The 23,508-nt window shown below is 46.5% G+C and overlaps 2 protein-coding genes across 4 annotated transcripts in view; one reads left to right on the forward strand and one right to left on the reverse strand.

Moving 5' to 3' along the window:
• On the forward strand, positions 1 to 15,815 carry polr1b (RNA polymerase I subunit B). The gene is made up of 14 exons (XM_061683013.1): positions 1 to 193; positions 1,106 to 1,273; positions 1,353 to 1,499; positions 2,123 to 2,255; positions 3,411 to 3,547; positions 5,101 to 5,324; positions 5,395 to 5,566; positions 5,860 to 6,031; positions 6,622 to 7,037; positions 8,175 to 8,502; positions 9,301 to 9,497; positions 10,681 to 10,931; positions 11,843 to 12,350; positions 13,140 to 15,815. The coding sequence occupies exons 1-14, from the start codon at positions 17 to 19 to the stop codon at positions 13,512 to 13,514; spliced, it is 3,405 nt and encodes a 1,134-aa protein (XP_061538997.1). The 5' UTR covers positions 1 to 16; the 3' UTR covers positions 13,515 to 15,815.
• Positions 15,589 to 23,508, reverse strand: part of kdm4aa (lysine (K)-specific demethylase 4A, genome duplicate a) — a 16,397-nt gene continuing 8,477 nt past the window's right edge. For 2 of the 3 annotated variants that reach the window (XM_061683015.1, XM_061683014.1), the window contains exons 16-22: positions 22,303 to 22,358; positions 22,112 to 22,220; positions 21,672 to 21,860; positions 20,550 to 20,720; positions 20,338 to 20,457; positions 18,950 to 19,042; positions 15,589 to 18,245 (exon numbers count right to left, since the gene is read on the reverse strand). In XM_061683015.1, the coding sequence (XP_061538999.1) occupies positions 18,105 to 18,245; positions 18,950 to 19,042; positions 20,338 to 20,457; positions 20,550 to 20,720; positions 21,672 to 21,860; positions 22,112 to 22,220; positions 22,303 to 22,358 (879 nt within the window). In that variant the 3' untranslated portion in view covers positions 15,589 to 18,104. Of the gene's footprint in view, positions 18,246 to 18,949; positions 19,043 to 20,337; positions 20,458 to 20,549; positions 20,721 to 21,671; positions 21,861 to 22,111; positions 22,221 to 22,302; positions 22,359 to 23,508 lie in introns of those variants that run through there. The other variant, XR_009769005.1, reaches the window with a different exon arrangement.

Genomic DNA, 23,508 nt, shown 5'->3' on the forward strand with positions numbered 1-23,508 from the left:
CGTGTGGTAAACAAGCATGGACGCCTCGGACGGATGGGCCGATGTGGCCAAAAGTCCCACTTTGAAGAACCTGACGGACGGACGCTTCGGCGAGCTCAAGGCCAGCCAGTGTCAAGCCGTGCAGGATTTGGTCAAAACTCACATTGACTCTTTCGACCAGGCCGTCGGCGAAGGATTAAGCCGCGTCGTGCAGGTAATCACACTAACTAACTGAAACCCCCAAAACACTTATCGGCGCTATATCCCCGCTTGTTCAATCGTTTGGGGATTAAACAAACACAACAAGCACGCGAGCATTGTTTTCAATGCAGTTATAATGGATGTCCATTAGCTTCCGATTGGGAGCGTGTACTAAAAATAACATTTGACATGGTCCCTCCCCGACGCCAGTTAAAGAAGAAAGTAGGTTTGGTTAAAAAGTGTCACTATGGCGACCCCCGCCTCACCTCGTGTGCGATGCCCAACAACAACTTTCTTGGTGGAGCTTTTCCAGAAATGCGACGACAGCATTTACAACTCAAATAGAAGCTTAACCTAAAACGGAACGTAGCACAGCATTTGTCTTCCTAACAGTGAAAATGGTTTCCTCCACTTTGTGCTCCTGTCTGGTTCCGATTTGTACACTAGGGTCCGCCCGCCCGACCTTTTTGGACCAGATGCCGATTCCTGTATTTGGCAGGATAACATTTCCGATAACCGAGTCATCGGCCGCTTGATTTTCAAAATATATCAACAATAAAATAGTGTCATTTTTGGTCCCTTCACGCTTACCACAACAAAGTTGTGAATTACAGGCGGAACATTTACAATATTTGGTCCTTTAGTTGCAATTTGTTCAACTTTACAATCAGAGGGAAACATTTGGCTTTTTTTTTTTTTTTTTGCAGTTTTTTGAATGTTTGTTTTAGCTTGAATGTCATTATTGCGCTCACGTTGTAATGTTTTGGCAAATGTTTAAAACAAATCAGCCGTTTTTTTACCGATTTGAAACTAACTGATATGGGCCGAATCTCGGCGAAACGCAAATGGTCCGTGACGGCGTCAGTGGAAAGTGAAGCTCCGGCGTACCTAACGAAGTGTCCGTCGTCTTCCCGCGTGCCATCAGGCCATCCCGCCGCTGGAGTTCTCGGCGAAGGGCGAGCGCATCAGCCTGGCGTTCGTGGAGGCCGCCGTGTACCCGCCCGCGGTCTCCAAGGGCAACGTGTGCCGCGAGATGAGGGTCTTCCCGGCCGAGTGTCGCGCCAGGCGCTGCACGTACAGGGGCAAGATGGTGGTGAGTGACGCGGGCGCCGTAGCGCAGAGAGAGATCACCCGGCGGGCCTTTCACCGCCGGTCGGCTTGCGTGCGGGCAGGCGGACGTGAGCTGGGCGGTGGACGGCGTCCCCAAAGGGATCATCAAGCAGTCGCTCGGACAACTTCCCGTCATGGTCAAGTCCCGGCTGTGCAACCTGCGCGGGATGACGCCGCGGGAGCTCGTGCGGCACCGCGAGGAGGCCGAGGTAAGGTTTCAGGTGGAGGTGGAGAGTTGAAAACGCAGCTTAGCGTTTCAAAGCATGGTGTCAAGCCTGGGTTAGGCTTTCAAACCAGGTTTAGGGTTTGAAACGAGTCAATTAGGGTTGCAAATCTGGGTTAGGCTTTAAAACAAAGCCTAAGAATTCAAAGAATGGTTTCAAGCCTTGGTAGGGGTTTCAAATTAAGGTTTCAAACGAGTTACGATGTTAAATTATGGTATCAAGTCTAGGTTAGGGTTTAAAGCAAAGGCTAAGGATTCACAGTAGGGTTTCCAAATGTGGGGTTAGGGTTTCTCAGCAGGGTTCCCATGTTTGGTCAGGGTTTCAAACATTGGTTACAGTTTTAAACTAAGGTTTCAGGCAAAGGTCATGGTTTCAAAGAACGGTTAGGGTTTCAAATGAATGTTTCAAGCCTGGTTTAGGGTTTCAATCATCGGTGAGCATTTCAAATTAAGGTTTCAACCAGAGGCTCCGTGACAGGGTTGGGGTTTCAAGTAATGGTTTGGATTTTAAATTTGAGTTTCAAGAAAGGGATAGGGTTTCAGTTTTGGGCTTAAAGCAAAGGATGGGGCTTCAAAGTAGGGTTTTGAGTAATCCCACGCGCTTTTCAGGAAATGGGCGGCTACTTCATCGTGAACGGCATGGAGAAGGTGATCCGCATGCTGGTCATGCCGCGGAGGAACTACCCCATCGCCATGTCTCGACCCAAATGGAAGAGCAGAGGCCAGGGCTACACGCAGTATGGTAGTAAACGCCCTACTCTCTTCAGCCCCTTTCACGCCGCCCGCAACAATCGTCTTCTTTCCCCACGCTCGCGTGCGAACGGTACCGACGCTGAACGCAAATTTGCAAATATCCCGGATTCCGAGGCAGTAGTCAGAAGCGTGCCAGAGTTGGGCTGTGTGAAACCCGGGATGGAGCGGGGGTGAGGATTCACACTCGACACTCGCTTCTCCTGTTTCGAAAGAAAATGTTCTCTGTCCGACGCTAACGTCATCCAATTATCTGGTTTCCGGTTTGCCGTGTGAAAGGGCTCACAGACCAGAATGCTGCGTGAAAGGCACAGGCTGAGACCTGGAAAATTGCTGTATCAGACCCACCACAATAGAGCAAGGATTTATCACTGAATCCAGCCTAGGTGGTGTACTGCCATACCTTTCACACAGAATCACGGTATCCAGGCATCAGATTATGAGATGACGTCAACATTTGATGTGACGTTTAATTTTTTTTGTCCGCCGGCGACAATGGGTGAAAGAAGTGAGTATCATGTGAAACTTCGCATCCCGGTCCAGAGCATTGTGTACCTTTTCACACAGTCCTGTCTTTTGTACTTTTGCGCCGTAAGTAGATGTCAGTGTTTGGTGTGACGTGTCAAATTTCCATCTGATCACCACAGGGCAGGAAAAGCGAGTGTAAGTGTAGTGAACCCCCAGCCCACCCCCACGGACATTGCCCTTTACCCTTTCACACATCCTTTTTCTATTAAGCGTCTGATATTTTGTACAATTGCTGGGTAGACTTTGTCTCATTAACACAGGAAAAATAAGATGGGGGAAACTCTGGCATGCCAGATGGTGTGAAAGGGGCTTTTTTTGGTGCATCGTCCCTGCATGTTTTCACACGGTCTCCCATCATCTTGCTGAATTCACATCATTAGATGGCCTTAGCATTTGGCGTTACGTGTGAAATGGTTAACACGGCAGGAAAAGTGAGTGTGTAGTGAATCTTCACACTTATCGTACCTCTTGCTGGCTGCTTTGTCCCTGCGTTCTGTATTGGTACCGTTGACACAAACAGCAGTCGAGAGAAAAAGCTATATTTTTACACACCGGGTGAAAGGGGCTTTTTTTCCGGTGCATTTTTGTCCCTGCATGTTTTCACGCCATCACCCGACAGGTGTGTCCATTCGCTGCGTGAAGGAGGATCACACGGCGGTGAACATGAACCTTCACTACCTGGACAACGGAACCGTCATGCTCAACTTCATCTACAAGAAGGAACTTTTCTTTCTTCCGCTTGGCTTCGCGCTTAAGGTATAAAAATGTTCTCCCGATACGCTTTGGGTTTCAAATGAAAGTTTGAAGCCAGGGTAAGGGTTTCAAATTGGGGTTTCAGGCAATGTGGAGGATTTCAAGTTAAGGTTTCAAACAAAGGTCTGGTTTTTAAATTCGGGCTTCAAGCAAGGGTTCAACGTTTCAAGTTGGAATTTCAAATTACGGTTTTCAAGTAGAGGTGCAACAATTAAGCAGTGAATCGACAAGTTATCAAATTATCTACAATCTACTATTTTGATAATCGATGAATCTGTTAGAGACCTGGTTTATGCTCGTAATTTTATCCTCTCGACAGTAAATATTCTTCGATTCCTGTCGTCCTCCATGAAAGCAGACTAATTAGCTTTGTGGGTTTTTTTTTCCAAGACTAGAGTTTTCTCGAAAGTCTGTCCAGAAGACTAACTGTGAGCAAAGCCTTGGTTACGGATGCAAGAAAAATCTCCCTCGGGGGCTCTGCGGGGCAACTCTCCGCCTCGGCGCTTGAGAGGCAGCGTAGAGGGATGGAGGCTAGCTACAGCGACAAAACAGGATAGCGAGAACCACGGGCACAACAACGGCTCTATCGACAACAGTGAAGGCCTTCGCACCGCTCTTAGCAGGACGCAGCGCGCTGTCAAAGAACCCATTCGTTGGTGTATGCTGCGCGGGTGCCAATGGAACGACGCGGCACGCAAGGTGGTGGGCTGTGCGCCGCCGCGGCGCCTCGAATCGAAACATTTTCTGCAACTCGGGCGGTGACGTCAGACGGCGCATCCGGTCGGAGAAGGGTCGCCGCAGTGATTTCAGGTTACTGACGGCAACAAGCGCACAGATATGAATAGAAAACTAGATATGCCGTCGCGCTGCAGCGGCCCCGCTTAGCCACGTGCTTATGTGGCGGCCATGTTGGTGGGGGCAACTTCCCCATCAAAGGCAGTGCATGAACATTGAAAATAAATCAGAACTTGCCGACTTTCATGAGGTTTAGTTGTTTGTCGACGTCAACGTCAAAGCACGTGCTATTAATACAGAACATTTGAAAAAAGAGACGAAAAAAAACAATGCTTACATATGAAAGGTTATTTCCAGTTGTGGCGGCGTTGTGAGCAACCGTATGCAGCACAATACGCAGGCACTCTTGTTCTTTTGGTTTTCGTGTCGTCTACAAACATGGAATGTGCTGGCATTTTGCCCCACTAGCTTAGCGTCGTAGCTCCCTATTGTTCATGTCTACGAGTGGCCCAAGCGGAGCGAAAAGCATCCGTGTTCGTGGTAGACCGCTGAGCAACTACTTCCAAATATGGGCAAGCTTGCAACAGCCCGTCCACCCTGCGCCCCGCCACGCGGTGAACCCCGATTCGTAACAGAGCGCAGCGTGGAAAGGTTTCAACTGTCCCGTGCTGACAGCGACGACGACGATGCCGGTCCGCGCCAACGCTACCTTGCCTGGTTGATACCCAGCGGATAAATGTGAAGGCGCAACTTGGGGTTTTAAGTCCAGGTCAGGATTTCAGTTCCATCTGTCTTCAACTTGTTAAGTCTTTCTCTCTCAGGCTATGGTGGATCTGAGCGACTTCGAGATGTTCTCTGAGCTGATCAAAGGCGCGGAGGAGAACTCGCTGTTCCGCAGCTGCGCGTGCGAGATGCTGCGCTTGGTGTCCGAGCACGGCTGCACGTCGCGCGCCCAAGTCCTGGACTACCTGGGCCGGCGCTTCCGCGTTAAGATGCACCTGCCCGAGTGGTACACCGACCGGGAGTGCGCCGACTTCCTGCTGGAGTACGTGCGCCCGACCGGCCCTCGGCGGCGGCGGAGGCGGGCGCCCCGATAACGTGTCGTGTTCCCGCAGCGAGTGCGTCTGCATCCACCTGAGGACGGGCCTGGAGAAGTTCCGACTGCTGTGCCTGATGACCCGCAAGCTGTTCAGCTTCGCCAAGCAGGAGAGCCTGGAGGAGAACCCGGACGGCGTGGGCTGCCAGGAGGTCCTCACGCCGGGTCAGCTCTACCTCATGTTTCTCAAGGTCAGCGAGATGCGCAGCAAGCACAACAGCGCATTTCACATCATCAGTCACTTGGAAATCATGCAATGAAGAAATAAGTGGTCAAATCAAGTATTTTGCGTAGTTTATATACACGTTTGAATCGTGTGGAATAATTGTAATTATAATAAATGAATTAAATGGTCAAATAAAAATGTTGTTACCATTAAAAAAAAAAATAAATATATATATATATATATATATATATATATAGATTAAAAAAAATGGAGCCGACGTGGAATGCATGATGAGCTTGTGTCCCGTCCGTCCGCCAGGAGAGGATGTCGGCGTGGCTCGTGTCCATCAAGTTGGTGTTCGAAAAGCGAGCAAGTCGCCTAAGGGGCGGCTGGACGTCGGTAAACATCATGAAGATGTTCAACCTGGGCAACGACCTCACCAAATACTTCGAATACCTGCTGGCCACCGGGAACCTCAGCTCCAAATCCGGTGAGTCGCCTCGGGTTTAAAGCTAGTGTGAGGGTGTCAAACAAAGTTCAAATGAAAGTCTCTCGATATTCGTTAGTAGTCAGTTAAGCTTTCCAGGTAGGGTTCGAAACAAGGTCGAGGCTTTGAAAGTAGGGTTTCAAGCCAAACTTCTGGTTTCAAAGTGGCCTTTCAAAACGGGGTTAGGCTTTCAAACAGACGAAATGAACGTTTCGAGACACAGTTCGGGTTTGAAGGCATGGTCAGGGTTTCCGTCAAAAGTTAGGGTTTCAAATCAAGGTTTAAAGACAGGGTTAGGGTTTCAAATTTAGGTTTTCGAGACAGTGTTAGGGTTGCAAACCATGTTTTAAGATTTCAAAGTCGAGTTTCAAGACAGGGTTAGGGTTTCAAACAAAGTTAAGGGTTTCAAATTAAGATTTCAGAACGCGAACCATTGTTCAGATTTTAAATTACAGTTTCAAGGCAAGGTTACGGTTTCAAGACAGGGTTAGATTTTCAAACTTGTGTATTGTAAAGTATGCTGCGGTCATTCTAACGCTAACTTTGTAGGCAAAGTGGAGGGTTGACGCCGTACCCGTGTCTGTGCCCCTCAGGTCTGGGCATGCTGCAGAGCACGGGTCTGTGCGTGGTGGCCGACAAGCTCAACTTCATCCGCTACCTGTCGCACTTCCGCTGCGTGCACCGCGGCGCCGCCTTCGCCAAGATGCGCACCACGTCTGTGCGCAAGCTGCTGCCCGAGTCGTGGGGCTTCCTGTGCCCGGTGCACACGCCCGACGGCGAACCCTGCGGCCTCATGAACCACATGACGGCCAGCTGCCAGGTGGTCACGCGCTGGCTGCCCACCGTGACGCTGCCCGCCCTGCTCTGCTCGCTGGGCGTCGCCCCCGCCGACGCCGCGCCCGCCCGGCCCTACGCCGACTGCTACCCCGTCCTCCTGGATGGCGCCGTGGTGGGCTGGGTGGAGGCCCAGGTGGCACCCGGGCTGGTGGACTCGCTGCGGAGGTTCAAGGTACGCCGCCGCCCGCAGAAAGTAGTTCCAAAATTCTCCATCTTAACTTCACGTAGAAATTTTTCGAGAAATTTAACATGAGTTTCCCAGAAATTTCTACGTGAATTTTCCACAAATTTACTGTGCATTTCCCAGAAGTGCACTGAGAAGAAATTCTGTGTGAGTTTTCTCGAGATTTACCGTGAGTTACCTACGAATTGACTGTGAATTGTCTCGAAATTTACTGGGAATTTTCCAGAGATTTCCTGGAGATTAACAGCGAGTTAGCTAGCAATTGACTGTGAGTTGTCCAAAATTTACTGGGAATTTTCTCCAAGTTTACCTTAAAATGTCCACAAATTTACCGTAATTTGTCCTACCCTAAACTGAACCTTAACTTAATCTGGCCCTTTTTAAAAAAAAAAAAAAGTTGTAGTTTAAATAATTGTTTAATCATGATAAAAAATTAATTAATCATGAGGTAAAATACATAACATTATAACAATATTTAGATTGTTTTTATTAATCAGTTGATTATAATTAGTTTATGAATAAAAATGAGGATGTATTTTATTAAATGTTTTTTTAAATGCATATTTAAAAGATTTTTGTACCGTTTTGTATTTTATTAAAATTTGTGAATCAAATTGAATTAGCCAGTAATAACAATGAGAATACACTATTTTATTAATATCAAGTTTTACACGAATTACGTTTTGTTTTACCATTTTAATTAAATTCGATTCATTACAAATAATAAAGTTGAAAAAATAATTCTTTTTTGTTACCATTTTCTATCCATTTTAAATAATTGTTTAATAAATTATAATGAAATTATATATAAGTATAATAAAAAGAATACATTATTTTCAGTTTAAACATTTTTATTTTTACATTTATTTTTATTAAGTAATTGGGTTATTAAAATTAAACAAATTCTACCTGCACGTTTAAAACATTTTTGTTACAATGTTGTATTTATTTTATGAAATAATTTAATATATTTTTTTATTATTTAAATAATGTATATTTGTTATAAACCAGGAGAACACGAATGGAAATTGACTGGAAAAAAAACTGGAAATTTCCCATGAATTTTCCTCCCCGTTGGCGAGCGTTGCGGAAATGTTAGCGTGACTTGCGCGGGCGTTCTTTCAGGTTCTGCAGGAGAAGAAGGTCCCTCCTTGGACCGAGATCGTCCTGGTGCCCAAGACGGGCAAAGCCAGTTTGTACCCAGGCGTTTTCCTGTTCACCACGCCGTGCCGCTTGGTGCGCCCCGTGCGCAACCTGGCGCTGGGCGCGCTGGAGCTATTGGGAACTTTGGAGCAAATGTACGCCGAGGTGGCCGTGACAGAGGCCGAGGTGCGGCCGGGCGTCAGCACCCACCGGGAGCTTTTCCCGCACAGTATGCTCAGCGTGGTGGCCAATTTCATACCCTACTCGGACCACAATCAGAGCCCCAGGAACATGTACCAGTGCCAGATGGGTGAGTATGCGGGAACAGGCACCGGTGCCAATGTCAGATGGCTGGGTGGCCAGGAACAGGAGCAGGGACCAGTGTTAGACGGAGGAGGTCTGTGAACATGTACCGGTGGCCAGGAACAGGAATTGGCGTCACAGTCACAGGAGAACGGGTACCAATATTAGATGGGTGAATGGGAGGTACAGGTACGTGTCCCAGCGCCAGATGGGTGAGTGCCTGGAACAGGAACGGGTACCTGTGACAGAGGGGTGGGTGCCAGGAACATGTACCAGTTTCACAGTCCAAGTAACGGGTGCCATTATTAGATGGGTAAGTGGCAGAAACAGGAACATGTACCGGTGCCAGATGAGTATGCCTCAAGGAACAGATACCATTATTAGATGGTCGAGTGGCAGGAACAGAAACGTACTCATGTCAGATGGGTAAGTGTCAGGAACATGTACCAGTGTCAAAAGGCTGCCAGTGTCAGAAGGGGGAGTTCCAGGTTGGCGAATGGCAGGAACAGGCACAGATGTCATATGTGGAATGGCTTGTGACAAGAACATGTAGCGGTGTCAGATGGGTGAGTGACAGTAACGGGCACCGTCGTGTATCAGCAGCAGATGAGTGTGTTTGAAACAGGTACATGTACTTGTGGTAGTTAGATGGTCGAGTGTCAGGGGAAGGCACCGGCGGGTGTCGGTGTCAGTGAGTGGCAGAAAGAGGAACGCGCCCAGTGTCAGACGAAGGCACCGGTCCCAGCGTCAGACGGGCCTCTCGCGCGCGATCCCGGCCGTGACCCTGCGCCTGCACCATTTGCAGGTAAGCAGACGATGGGCTTCCCTCTCCACGCCTTCCTGGAGCGCTCGGACAACAAACTCTACCGGCTGCAGACCCCCCAGACCGCCCTGGTGCGGCCGGCCATGTACGACCGCTACCGGCTGGACGACTACCCGAGCGGCACCAACGCCGTGGTGGCCGTCATCTCCTACACCGGCTACGACATGGAGGACGCCATGGTGAGCCGCGTCGGCGATCTCTCCCCGTCTGCGGGTTAGGATTGCCGGGATTATCGGCCCCCGCGCCGCCGGTCGGCCACTTTTCCAGCACTGTCGGGAGAGTGACGCGTTAGCCTACGTTTCCCACGATGCACTTTGAAAAGTGGTCAGCAAACGGTGCTCACTCCAAAAGCAACGGTCAGCGACCCTCGACTGCTGGTGAAGGGAAAGAATCGGCCAAATCCCCAAATAATTAACGCCCCGAAATCCGTATTTTATAATTGTCGGCAGAGGCCAAAAGATGGCGGCAAAGTACTATTTTTGTCTAAGTGAAACTCCTCAACTCACTTCAACAAAGTTTCATGGCACAAACGTACCCCAAGATGGAGCCAAAGCAGTATTTATGTCTAAATGAAACGCCTCAGTTCATTTCAACATAGTTCCTTGGCACCAAGATGCCGCCAAAGCACTATTTATGTCCAAATGAAGCTCCTCAATTCACTTCAACATGGCACTAACTTGCCTGAAGATGGCAGCAAATCACCACTTATGCCTGAATGGTGCTCCTGAACTTACTTCAATTTAGTTCCTTGGCATCAAGATGCCAGCAAAGCATTACTTATGTCTAAATGAAGTTCCTCCATTCACTTTAACATGCTTCCTCGGCACCAGCCTGCCACCAAAGCACTACTTATGTCTCAAGGAAGCTCCTCAATTCACTTTGTAGTTCCTTGGCACCGAGATAGCCCCAAAGCACTACTTGTGTTTAAATAAAACTCCTCAACTCACTTCAACATAATTTGCTGCCAACAAGATTCCACCAAAGCACTACTTATGTCTACGTGAAGCTACTCAATGTACTTCAACATGCTTCCTGGGCACCAACCTGCCACTAAAGCACTACTTATGTCTAAATGAAGCGCCTCAACTCACTTCAAAATAATAATAATTCTTTGGCATCAAGATCGCACCAAACCACTACTTTTATCAATTTGGCCTAAGCACAGAAACGGTGAATAGACGAGATTTTCGGCAAAGATGACCGAGGATCGTTTCCCCCGAGGAATTGAAATGCCGCCGCACAAATATACGAGCGTTGCCTGCGTACGAACATCGGCGCGTTGGCGATCGGAGAGGAGGGAATGACGAGCGACTCTGAAGGCTTTCGCTACCAGACTGAAAACCCGAATTGTTTTCTGGCCAGATCGTGAACAAGTCGTCGTGGGAGCGCGGCTTCGCTCACGGCTGCATCTACAAGACGGAAATGGTGGACCTGGCCCTCAGGGCGCGGGGCCAGGACGGCGTGGTGTTCGGGGCCAAGCCGGGTGACCCCAAGGTCAACGGGCGACTGGACCCCGACGGACTTCCTCCGGTGGGCGCCGTGCTGCGCTACGGCGACCCGTACTACAGCTACCAGAACCTGAACACCGGCCAGGCCTTCGTCACCTTCTACAAGTGAGTGCGTTCCTTCTTTTTGCGCTCACAAGCTTTCGCAGGTCAAAAGGTCAGCTCGAAGGTCAAACGTCAAGGTCACAGCAAGGTTAAATATCGCAACCACACAAAAGATTCTACACTTTTTTTTAATGTAATTGTCTTGAAATGCGCTGGACATTTAGAAGGTGTGGAGAGACTGCTCAGTGACAAGAGGTTGTCTTGGTTAAAGTTCACAGAGAAGGATCAAATTGAAATGGCAACAAACCGCATAGTGTTGTATCTCAAATTAAAGGTCTCGATGAGGACTTCTCACATCTCAAATTACAGGTATGATGACGCAACGATAATCGTCTCCAAACGTCCACTGAATATAGTAAACGTTACAGTAAGAGCAGGTCAAAGGTCGGTCTGCTAGAAACCACATCGAGTCACACCTCAAATAAAACTTCTTGATGAGGACTTTCCATGATTTCAAATGAGTACCGCAAAGTATGATGACAATCCTCGCCAAACATCACCCAGGGCAAAGCTCCAAAACTTGCAACAAACCACATGGACTCACACCTCAAATGAAAGGTCTTGGTGAGAGCTTTCTTGATTGATGATCCTTTATTTTGTCAATGCACAAAAATGATCGCTTGGGAAAAAACGGATTCTTTTTTTTGTCTCAACCATCTCAAAACTTGGCCCGTAACAAGTCAAAACTCAGTTTGCCGTAAACCACGTGGGGTTGTACCTCCAATGAAAGGTCTCGAGGAGGCCTTTTGTGATGCGCCATTATTTGGTCAATATACACTCGTGATGACAGGAAATGTCACCAATCCTTCGCTTTCTAGTCGGCTCGCCCGTTACCGTGGCATCGACGTCATTTACGACACGAACGTGAGACGGCGCCATACCCGTCCCTAATACATTGCCGCGCCTTCCCTCAGGAGCCACGAGGCGTGCGTGGTGGACAACGTCAAGATCTGCGGCAACGACGGCGGCACGGGCTCCTTCAAGCGCGTCTGCATCACTGTGCGAGTGCCGCGCAACCCCACCGTCGGCGACAAGTTCGCCAGCCGCCACGGCCAGAAGGGCATCCTGAGCCGCCTGTGGCCCGCCGAGGACATGCCGTTCAGCGAGAGCGGCGTCAGTCCCGACATCCTGTTCAACCCGCACGGCTTCCCGTCGCGCATGACCATCGGCATGCTCATCGAGAGCATGGCGGGCAAGTCGGGCGCCCTGCACGGCCTGAGCCACGACGCCACGCCCTTCGCCTTCTCCGAGGACAACTCGGCGCTGGACTACTTCGGCGAGATGCTGCGGGCCGGCGGCTACAACTATTACGGCACCGAGCGCCTCTACAGCGGCACCAGCGGCCTGGAGCTGGAGGCCGACATCTTCGTCGGCGTGGTTTACTACCAGCGGCTGAGGCACATGGTGTCCGACAAGTTCCAGGTGGGGGCAAATGTTTTTCAGGCCCATTCTGATACTTGGCAGAAAAAAACAATTGCCATAACCCAGCGGCGACAAAGCAACCGCGGGAACTTGAAACGCCAACGGTCTTTTTTTTTTTTAAGCGCAAGACGTCACTGCAGAGCCACCAACAATGACAATATTGCGTGTTTGCAAGTCATTTGTGTTTACATATATTATAGATTTGGATAAATAAATGATAGACGTATATTTTACTTTTGTCCAAAGACAACAGCTAAAAAAAAAAAAAAAAGTATATATATATATATATATATATATATTTTTTTTTTTAACAGGTAACCTTGTCATGAATGCGTTCTCTTGCCCGTTAGCGTAGCATGCAGCTAGCCTGTCTTCCAGGGTTTAGTCACACGATGTTCCACAAATGGTGAACGTTTCTTTCTTTCGGACTCACATGATTCACCAATGTGTCGAACTGCCACAGTGTAGCGCCAACTACTGGCGAGAAAAAATTAATAGCATTTTTTTTTTAATTAGGGCCCGTCGTCTTTAATTGCACGATTACGGCATAAGACAACGATAATAACATTCAAACAAACAAAAAATCGATTTCCATTTTTGCCTCTCGTAAAATTAAATCCTAAAGGAGAAAGTATTGCAAAACTCATTTTCTACCTGTAATTTGTATCTTTATTGTTAATTTTTTGTCAAGCGAATCGGGCGATTAATCAGTTATGGGGCTTTCATTCTGCCAAATATGGGAATAAGTTGCTTTGTGAACCGGTTTCGGTGACACGTGTTACCCGGCAGGTGCGGACGACGGGCGCACGCGACAAGGTGACCAACCAGCCGGTGGGCGGCCGCAACATCCAAGGCGGCATTCGCTTCGGCGAGATGGAGCGCGACGCCCTCCTGGCGCACGGCTCGTCCTTCCTGCTACACGACCGCCTCTTCAACTGCTCCGACCGCTCGGTGGCGCAGGTTTGCCTCGACTGCGGCAGTTTGCTGTCGCCGCTGCTGGAGCGGCCGCCGCCCACCTGGTCGTCCACGCGCCACCGCCGCACCGTCTGCGCGCTCTGCGGCAAGAGCGACTCGGTGGACTCGTTGTCCGTGCCGTACGTCTTCCGCTACTTCGTGGCCGAGCTCGCCGCCATGAACATCAAAGTCAAGTTGGATGTCAAGTGAACTTACATGAGGTTACTTAAGCGAACCACTTCCATACACACTTCCCGAAATAACACATTTGCTCATTATGATGTGAAGACACTGATCATGTAAATGACTTCTCGCAAGAATTGTCAACCATATTTTAACGACCACGTTTTTGGGGCAGAAGGGAATGATGTCCTGCTCTTTTTCATGCAGTGCACACCAGCTTCGGAGAAAAGAACTAAACATGTTTTGCCTGCATCATCTCCACTCAAATGTACACATCTAGTCAAAGTCATCAAAACATATTGCACAGAGTTGAGGCAGATGGCAGCGCGGTGCCGACAAAACCCAGAAAGTCCCACGAAAGAGCAAAACCTTGACCTTGGAGAGCGTCGGACGGAAAGAGCTCAGAAACAATCGCACTCTTGTTATATATGATCGCCGTGGCAACATTCTGGCGAGGGATTATCTTTCAAATATATTTGTTGTCTATTAAAAGTCTAAGCATTTCCTTCCCCCCCTTTTCTTGAAATGAAACTCAAACTGGTCAGAAGGTAACGCTCGGATTTTCCGCCTCAGAGAACACGGAAGTGCTTCCGTGGAAGACGTGGCACTGACCCTGCGAGGGACGTGGCATCTGTAAAGCTGACGATTGAAACCACAATTTGACCAAAGCTCTCTTGAAACCCTAACCCTCTCTTGAAACCCTAATTTGTAATCTTAATCCTGTTTTGAAACACTACCTTGAAACCCAAACCCGGTGTTGAAACCTTAACCCCCGTCTTCAAACCCTAATTTGAAACCCTAATCCCCTTTAGAAACCTTAGTTTCAAAGCCTACTTTGAAACCTGTACCCATTTTTGAAACCCTAATCCCATTTTGAAACCCTAACCGTTTTAAAACCTTCATTTGCACTCTTAACGGCCGTATTCCTAACCGTAACCATGTTTTGAAACCCTAATTTGAAATCCCTTACCCCGTTTTGAAACTACTTTGAAACCCTAACCCTTTTTGGTACCCTAATTTGAAACCCTAACCCTGTTTTGAAAGCCTAAAATGCTCTGGAAACCCCAATTTGAAAGCCTAATACGATTTGGAAACCGTAAAATGCTCTTGAAACGCTAATCTTGTTTTGAAACCCTATGCACATTTATTGTGTCTGTTATTTCTCCGTGAGGTCGACGCCAGGTCTTCTCTGTCGTCGGTCTACGGCAGTTTTCACTCCACAAACATCAACGGTGACATTTGTCTGGTTTTGTCTCAGCGTTTATATCGGCCATTTTGTTGATTTCAATCTTACGGAGTGAACTCTATGCGCTGCTTCCTTTTTCACTCAATTCCTCAGCGGTCATCAAAAGTATGAAATGGGCTCATTTCCGTCACGTTAACGTATCAGAAAACCTGAGCGTGAGGTTTGGAACAGTGGAATGTTTTGGCAGGACCTGCTGATGATAATAATGTAATGTATATTATCAGCTGACAATATTCAGTGATGGAATTTTCTGAGCCAATCAGAATCGAACATTCACCAAGACCGTGGTAGAAGACTGCGCGCTCAAACAAACATTGTAGCTGTGCCTCCAAGCGTCTTTAAAAAAAAAAAAAAAAAAAAAAAAAAAAAAAACGGGCCATGTTTTTATTATTTTAGATCTATGTAATGTTTTGTTTTACAAAATAGAGCTGTTGAAACGGTCTTGGAAAAATGATGAAATCAAATTCCATACTTGCGTCGGAACCGTTATTAAAAGTACAAACAAGTGTTGCCTCCGCTCAAATGGACACCACACCCCAAGCCGTCAAGAGAGACGTGGCACCTGTAAAGCGGACGTTTCTGTTATTGCTGCATTTTGAAACTGGGAACAAGAACCAAACTTGGAGGAGAATACGATTTAGTGGCGCTTCTTCCAATAGTGGCCTTTGCGCAAATGTCCTCCATATCCCAAGTCATCGTGGCGCCAGTTGTCCTTTTTCCACCTCAAATTGTGTTTGTGATTACCATCACTCTATAGATGGGGCATCTGTAAAGCTGAAACTCACGAACATGGCTCTGTTTTTTTATATATATTTCCATCAGGTTGGAAAAAAAATATTTCCTCCAATCGTGGCCTTTTCTGGAATGCATGCCATGTAAAGCTTTTATTTGTTTAACAGCATTTGAAAGAAAAAGTACTGCACAACCAAAATCTAAACAAAACAATAACAAATTACTTCATTTTTATTTTTTTCCAACGGCACCTTAGCAGTAATACACACCTGGTGCTTTACTGTATTTGAGTACTGCCACTATATGAGAAGATCCACTTTTTAGTCACTTAAAGACAATTTAAAAAACAAAGACGGTGGTCTTAAGGTTTTTTTTTTTTTTAACTGAACCAAAACTTGTACAAATCCCTTGAATATCTGGAAGAGCATCTTGACATTTACACACAAAACACAAACTGACAACTTTAACAAAAGACGAAAAAAATATTTGCCAATATTCTTACGCTCTGCCAAAACTACACAAGCTGCCTCGCTAAAAGCGCTTTAAACTTAAATTACAAAGTGGAAGGAAGGACATTAAAAAGTCAAATCTTTTTTAAAATGTTTCTCTCTGTGGTAGACAAAATAGCATCTGTGGTGCCTTCCGAAAAAAAAAACCCGGAATGACACGTGGCGTTACATTAGCATAGCTTAGCCTAGCATGTGTGCTACGTTGCCTCGCTACCAGCGGAGTTGCTTTCGTTGAATGTTATATATTATCGCTATATATATTTGTTTGAAGCCAATATATATATATATATATATATTTTTTTATTTTTTTTATTTACCCATGAGAATATGGGGGCAGCAAATCTAACATGCTAATGAGCAAAACATAATTGACGGGTTTTGTCTGATAAAAGGTGTTGAAAAGCACCGAGTTCTGGTTAAAAATGTTTTTTTTTTTTTTTTATAAAATCACAATTTTCCCAGAAAAATGTTGGTTCATAGAAGTACTAATTTGTGGGTTTTGTGCGTGTAAGTGTGCGCAACCCAAAACGCGAAATGCAGTCGCATGTGAGCTGGTGTCGACGAAGGCCGAGGCGTGACGTGGGAAAAACATCATTCAAATTCTGGCCACAATCCAGATAAAACCTGCGCACAAAATGCTGATTTGGCGGTTTTTCTAATTAGTGTTTTGTGGCCACGGATTAGGTATGAAGTGCACAAAAAACATCAATTAATAATACAGCGGTAACTCGACTGTTGAGTTCCCCAAGTTACGATTTGATATTTCCATGATTCTTTTTTTATTTTTGCAGTAAATTAGCCCTCGGTAAGGCTGTGAAAAAACGAAAACCGGCGGAAAGTGCGCGCGGCGTCCACTGAGCTCTCGCTGGTTAGGTAAGCCCTTAAGCCCGGCTGCTGCTGGAGCTGCCGTGCGGGAGGGAGGGAGCGAGAGAGCGCGCAACGAGGCACTCTCTAGGCCACACCGTTTCAAGGCACAACACACAGCACATGTACGACAGTGTGTGTTTGTGACTTTTGGCTACATTACACTTTATAAAACAAGTTTATTTCTTTACATTCTATGTCATTGTGTTTTCATATTTGACAACACGGTGCTATATTTCTTGCTGAACTCATTCACTGCTGTGGACTTTTTATTTTAGTCAGCTGGAAATCAACTGATTATTGTCACTGACGTGCATTCGTCAAGTCTAATTTGCAAGCGGGTCGGGTAGGAAGAGGGTCTCGCCCAGCTGGTCTAGGAAATTCAGGCTTGGAAAGCATTCGTAATGACAAACAGATCCCTGCAGATGGCAGTGCCGCATCGCCTTTCCATTTTAGATTGAGTAGAATATAAAGCGAGTCACCGATGGTGCGGCGGTCCCCTCGCCTGACTTCGGTGCGGGCTGCGCGGGTTCAGTTCCCACTCAGTGACGGTGCGAACGGTTGTCCGTGTCGATACGTGCCCTACGACTGACTGGCGACCAGTTCGGGGTGTACCCCGCCTCCCGCCCGCAGTCAGCTGGGATAGGCTCGCGATAAGCGGCGTTGAAATTGGACAGATGGATAGAATTTAAAGATTGGAGGTGAATGTCGGCTTGTCACGTCGACTATGAGGGGTGTGCTCTAAAGCGACCGGCTACACGGGGGAGCCCGCTTTGAAAACGGCTGGCAGTCATTGGGTAGAACGCTGGTGGGATTTTTGGGGGGCTGGAACAGATTCCTGAACTGTTTTAATGTCATACCTGGACGGTCGGGTCAGCAAATGGAGCACACCTTCTCGGGAACTAGAAAGGATCGCCGTATAGCAGTTCCTCGCGAAGGTGCGTTCCATTTGTGTACCCAAAGGTCCGAGTGGCTACATGAGCATGTATCTATCTCGTGGCCACAATGAAATGATTGGTTCCCAAGTCCGTGGGTTTTCGATGTCGCAGGCATCGAACGGCGTGAAGACACATTCCCGGAAATAAAGGTGCGCTAAATGAAATGAAATACTTTGCCACTCATTTTCTTCTCGTCGCTGTCTGGCAGGGGGAATGAAAATACTGCCCTTATCTCTGTTAGGGAAGAATATAAAAAGTCAACAATAATAATACAAATCCAAAAGTCCAGAGTGGTCCTGACGGTGGGAGCGGTCGCCCTCCTGCCGGGCTACTCCATGATGGCTCTGTAGATGACCGGTTCGATGTAGTCGCCACGATAACGCGAGTTGATGACCCGTTGCCTCTTGGACTCGCGGATGATCTCCTTGCCCTCGAAGATGCCGTCGAAGCGCATGTCCGACGCTTTGGACTGCGCGCAGACCACGTGGACATTAGCGATAAGATCACATTACAGGAAGCCCTCGTTCATATATCAACGAAAGCCGCAAAGTAGTCGCCCGTGACTTTGTGTCTTGTGATCAAAATTGTTCTCATTATGACTTTCACACACTTGTCAGAAGGCCAACATTTCAGTGTTTAAGCTGCTTTTTTGTTGGTCACATGAAATATTCAAATGTTGTCAAATACTGGATTTGTTTCTTTTTTTGTCTTTCTGCTATAATTATCAAATTTGAAACAAACAAAGGCTTGAAATATTTCACTTAAGGTCACCGTGCACAAACTCTCCACAAAAGGAATATGAGAACCCAGAAATGATTGCGGTGATGTTTTCAACTAATGGCCATGAAATGCTTCTCAAATTGAACCCCATCTTAACTTCCCTCGGAAACGTTCCGAAAACGTGCCGCCCCTCTGAAACGGAATCGGAATGTTATTGTCATCGGACAATGCCCAATGCCGTCCCGTACGTGTATAAAAAAAAAAAAAAAAAAAAAAAAAAAAAAAAAACCGCAAGATTGAAACCGGCAACCAGCGCATATTCGCGGTTCGGCATTCTTTTGGAACCTCTCCCCGCTCACTGACGAGATGCTGTTTTTGCGCTCAGGCCAAAGCAGTAAAAGTATCCCTTTGGCGCCATCTGGAGGAATGTTGATGTTGCTGTTGGCGACTCACCAGTCTGGACTTGACCCTCTTGGGCAGCTCCTCGTCCAGCGAGTAGACGTCGTCTCGCTTGGTCGTCAGCTGCGAGCCGTCCTCAAACTCCACCTGCACGCACGCACGTGGTTGACCTTCCAGCGGGAGAACTCCGTTTCGGTCGGGTTTACGTAAAGTGCAGAAATGATGAATTCATTACACACGCACGTATATGACCGACCGGTTAGCACATCTGCCTCACAGTTCTGAGGACCGGGGTTCAAATCCTGGTGTGGCCTGTGTGGAGTTTGCGTGTTTTCCCCGTGCCTGCGTGGCTTTTCTCCCCGGGCGCTCCGGTTTCCTCCCACATCCCCAAAACATGCATGGTAGGTTAATTGAAGACTCTAAATTGCCCGTAGGTGTGAATTTGAGTCCGAATGGTTGTTTGTTTCTATGTGCCCTGTGATTGGCTGGCGACCGGTTCAGGGCGTGCCCCGCCTCTCGCGCGAAGATAGCTGGGATAGCCCAGCACGGCCGCGACCCAAGTGAGGAGAAGCGGAACAGAAAATGGATGGTTATATAACGTGAAGTTCAATGATCTAATGACTTACCGGTTGAATTCGTCCAGTAACCCCTCTCATAACTCAAACCTTTCCTCGTTGAAGTGAATAGAAATGCCATTAATCCAAAATGGCGTGCGCGAAGAAGTTGCACAACTGTCTCGGTAAGCCGCACTAACATAAGTCACTTTTCGCAAAGTTTAAAGAATATATTTGTTGCCTAACTAGCGCTAGTTTCGTTAGCCTGTTTCACCCCTTTTGCATTGCGTGTTAGCATTAAGCTCGGGGAGATTCCGATGGCAAAGTTGCGCGGTTGTTTGAAAGACAACAAATGATTGTCCCAAATATTTGTTCGTTCATAAAGAACGCCAAACGGCTGCTTGTTGTCAAGTAAGTTCAGTTTGCCGCCACGATCCAGCCCTTGTATCCTCGTAACAAATTGACCTTATCTGGAAACAAAATGTTTCTCTGCAGCGCTCAGCGAGTGTGTCGCCGGGAATGCTACAAATTGCGGGGAGGCGGGGCTTGCAGAGCATTCGGCGACACGCCCGCAGGGTCTGCAAGCTAAAGCAACGTCTCAGTTCTCGATCGTTCCGAAGTCGGATTTCACTTACTTTGCCATTTGTTTCTTCATTCAAATTTTGTCCAGCTAGCGAACAATTCTCAAATTTACAAGACAGTTTTTGGGTGACTTTTGCGGGACTTTAATTCTTCACATTATTACTCAGTTTTGATAAAAGCGCCATACTGTAGAGTGCTATTTTCTTGGTTAAAAAGTCAACTACATTTTTTGCGAGGCTGGAATGGATTAAGCGGCTCATTCGTAAGGTGCAAATCGAGAAGGCGGAAAGACGAGTGCGTTCCTACCAGGTACATTTGGACGACGCGCGACGCCACAAACTTGGCGCCGTACACCAGGCCGTCCGTCCAGCGCACCTGCACCACTTCGCCCTGCGGGGGCGGGCCCAGCTGGGCGCAATCTCGGCTCTGGCGGGTCAGACGGCACACGCGAACGAACGCGGTTTGACGCTTTTCCCGCACCGTCGTGCGTGCGACACCGGTGAAAAAGGAAGACCCACCACGATGTCCTCGGGGAAGAGGTTGTCGCTGAAGGAGCCGTCGTCGAAGTTGACCTCGTAGAAGGTTTCCTTGGAGAGCTGCACCACGTCGCACTGGTAGTAGCGACCGTTCTTGTGCTTGCAGATCACCTTCTGGCCCACCGTCAGGTCCTGCATGGCCGCCTTGTTGCGCTGACACATCCATACAATGACTGCGTTTCAACACATCAGCCAATACTTGCTTGAAAATATATACCTCAAAATAAGACTTCACTGTTGAAATAAATAAGAGGGCTTCAATTTGGCAATATTCCGAATTATTTGTCTGGGGGGGAAAAAAAGACATTCGAGAACATAGGCAACTTTTTCTTCTTGACATCATTTACATAATTAATAATGATTTGCAAATCGTTGTATCCTGTTTTGATTTATCTTTAACGCAACGTCCCAACTTCATTGGAATTGGGGTTGTCGAAAATATACAACTTTTTACCTGGAACAGATACGGCAACTTTAAAAAATAATGAATTCCACTAAGATTCAGAGTTTTAGTGAGGAAAAAAAGACAACTATTTTGAAAAATAATACTATTCAAAATATGACTTTATTTATTTGTTTTTATCCAGGAAACAATTTGTCCCAAAAACTAACTTTCCCCCCCAAAAATACAACTATTTTCAACTTTATTCTTGTAATGTTCTCATTTTATCTGGAAAAAAAATTGCCCCACAACAAAAAACAATATTATTTTCTCATATTACAACATTATTTAAAACGAGATTTTTCAAATTCAGAAAACATCTCACTTAATACTCATAAGATTTAGAACCTTTTCTGTTTTCAAAACATGAATAACTTTTTATTTTAAGATGAGAATGAATGTACAATTTTTTTCTAGAATAGAAACGACTTTATTCCCATATAACAACTCAAAAATAATCGTTTTGGGGGGGGGAAAAAATAATACTACTACTTTGATACTAAAGCGTACTACCGATACGAAAGAGTTTTTAATCCCAAAAATGTAATCTCTTCCTGACTTTATCCTCATAATTCATTGAAGAAGATTTTTTTTCCTCGCAAATATCCAACTTCGCTTTTCAAATCCCCCCTTTATTCGGTAACACGCGCGGCAGCGCTTACCTCGATCTGCGCGGGTCCTTTGTGTCGACAGCAGGTGACGTGCACCACGAAGGGCCACTCGTCGGGCTGCATGAGCACGCCGGCGGCCTGCGCGCACGTCGGGTGGTAGGCGGTGGGGCAGCGCCCGTGCGAGCACTGCACGCAGCAGCCGGACGCCTTCTTCAAACGCTTCTTGCAGTAGTAACACTTCTGCAAGTGCATCATTCATTCCGAACGGATATATGGGCCATTTTCATACCATTTCATCAATAATGGTAAAGACGCTGCACAAATATGATTATTCTTGCTTCTTGGATTTGATATGCAAGTATATTGAGCAAGTAAATTCAGCTTCAAAGTGTTTCCCCTGCATATTCTTTATTCGCAACTGACAGGATCACAAAATAGTATTATTATTATTTTTTTTTTTTTTTTGGGGGGGTGGGGTTTCCCAAGCTCACCAGTTTGAATCTCTGCAGAGGGATGCCGCTCAGATCCACGGGACTTCTCTCCGTGACGTTAACGAAGCGAGCCTCCAGCACGGCCACGGCGCACAGCACGTGCACCCACCTGCCGAAGCGAGCGCACACGTTAGTCCGCGTGTGCCGCCGCCGCGCCCACATTTGAGCTGACGACCAGCGACAAAGCCTACTTGTTGTTGTTGGCCTTCTGCAACGCGCCGCCCCGCAGACAGCACAAGCAGCAGTTCTGAAATACACATACAACCATTTCACCAAATACATCAGGCTAGCTATCACTCGTATACATCTACGTAAAAAACGCTTATGTCAGTTAAGTGGTCGCGACAAGTAGCAAAAATAATTCATACAAAAGGTAACATCGTCAAGGTTTTTGTTTGTCGGAGGTGTGTCCGCATGCTGGACCTTTCTCAGGGCGTCTCGGAGAGACAACACCGAAGTCATTTGCAGTCTGTGCAAAACTGAGGTACCTCGTGGGGGAACATCATCGAAATGCTTCAACACAACAAATTTGATCAGGCACCTGAAGAATGTCAACGAGGAGGAGTATGCTGAGTTCAAGCAACGCAGCGTGGAAAAGGAAACGCTAACCACGCCAGTGCATATAGCCGGGACACAGCTGGCATGTCATTAACAGTATTTGTTAAAGTAATGTCCATGCAATAAAGTCATTTAATTACAGGACAGTAAGTTAGCACCCATTATTTCTGTCTCAAGCAGTGTCGGTTTGACCTGACTGAACTTTCAACATATGTCAGTGGCCAATCCTTGAATGCGCCCTAGAGGTCATTGTTTCACCTTTTGTCTAAAACGCTAGAGGATACTTTTGAAGATACTCAGTATACAGTGCACAAGTATATACAGTCAATGAACAAGTCATTTAAGTCATAACACATTGCTCCATCTTGTGATTAGTAATCAGTCATTTCATTAGGAACGTAAAACTGAGACGAATTTGGTCTCGAGGGATTGTGAAACTCTTTAATTCAAAAATAAATAAATACAAAATGTTCAAAATAATTTTGGGGAAAAATGCATTTTTATCTCTTAAAAAACGTGAATGACTATTAGGAATTTTTTGGAGACTTTCTTAAATATACACACAACTTTTTACATTGAGAAAGTTGTCCATTAATCTGGAAAATGACCATTTTCAGTTTGCATTTCTTGAAAAATATGACTGTTACCATAATAATGGGATTTTTGTTCTTCAACATGTATTATTTTATTTTTGTAATATTGCAATTTTTTATTAAAAATACACAACATTCTTTCAAAAAAAAAAAGGGAAAAATATTTCATTGTCAGATTATCACTTGGTTGAGAAATCCTGCCTGTCGAAAAATCCAACTATCGAAAAAAAATATTATATTGAACAA

This window comes from Phycodurus eques, chromosome 8 (genome assembly GCF_024500275.1).
Source record: "Phycodurus eques isolate BA_2022a chromosome 8, UOR_Pequ_1.1, whole genome shotgun sequence".
Lineage (NCBI taxonomy): Eukaryota > Metazoa > Chordata > Actinopteri > Syngnathiformes > Syngnathidae > Phycodurus > Phycodurus eques.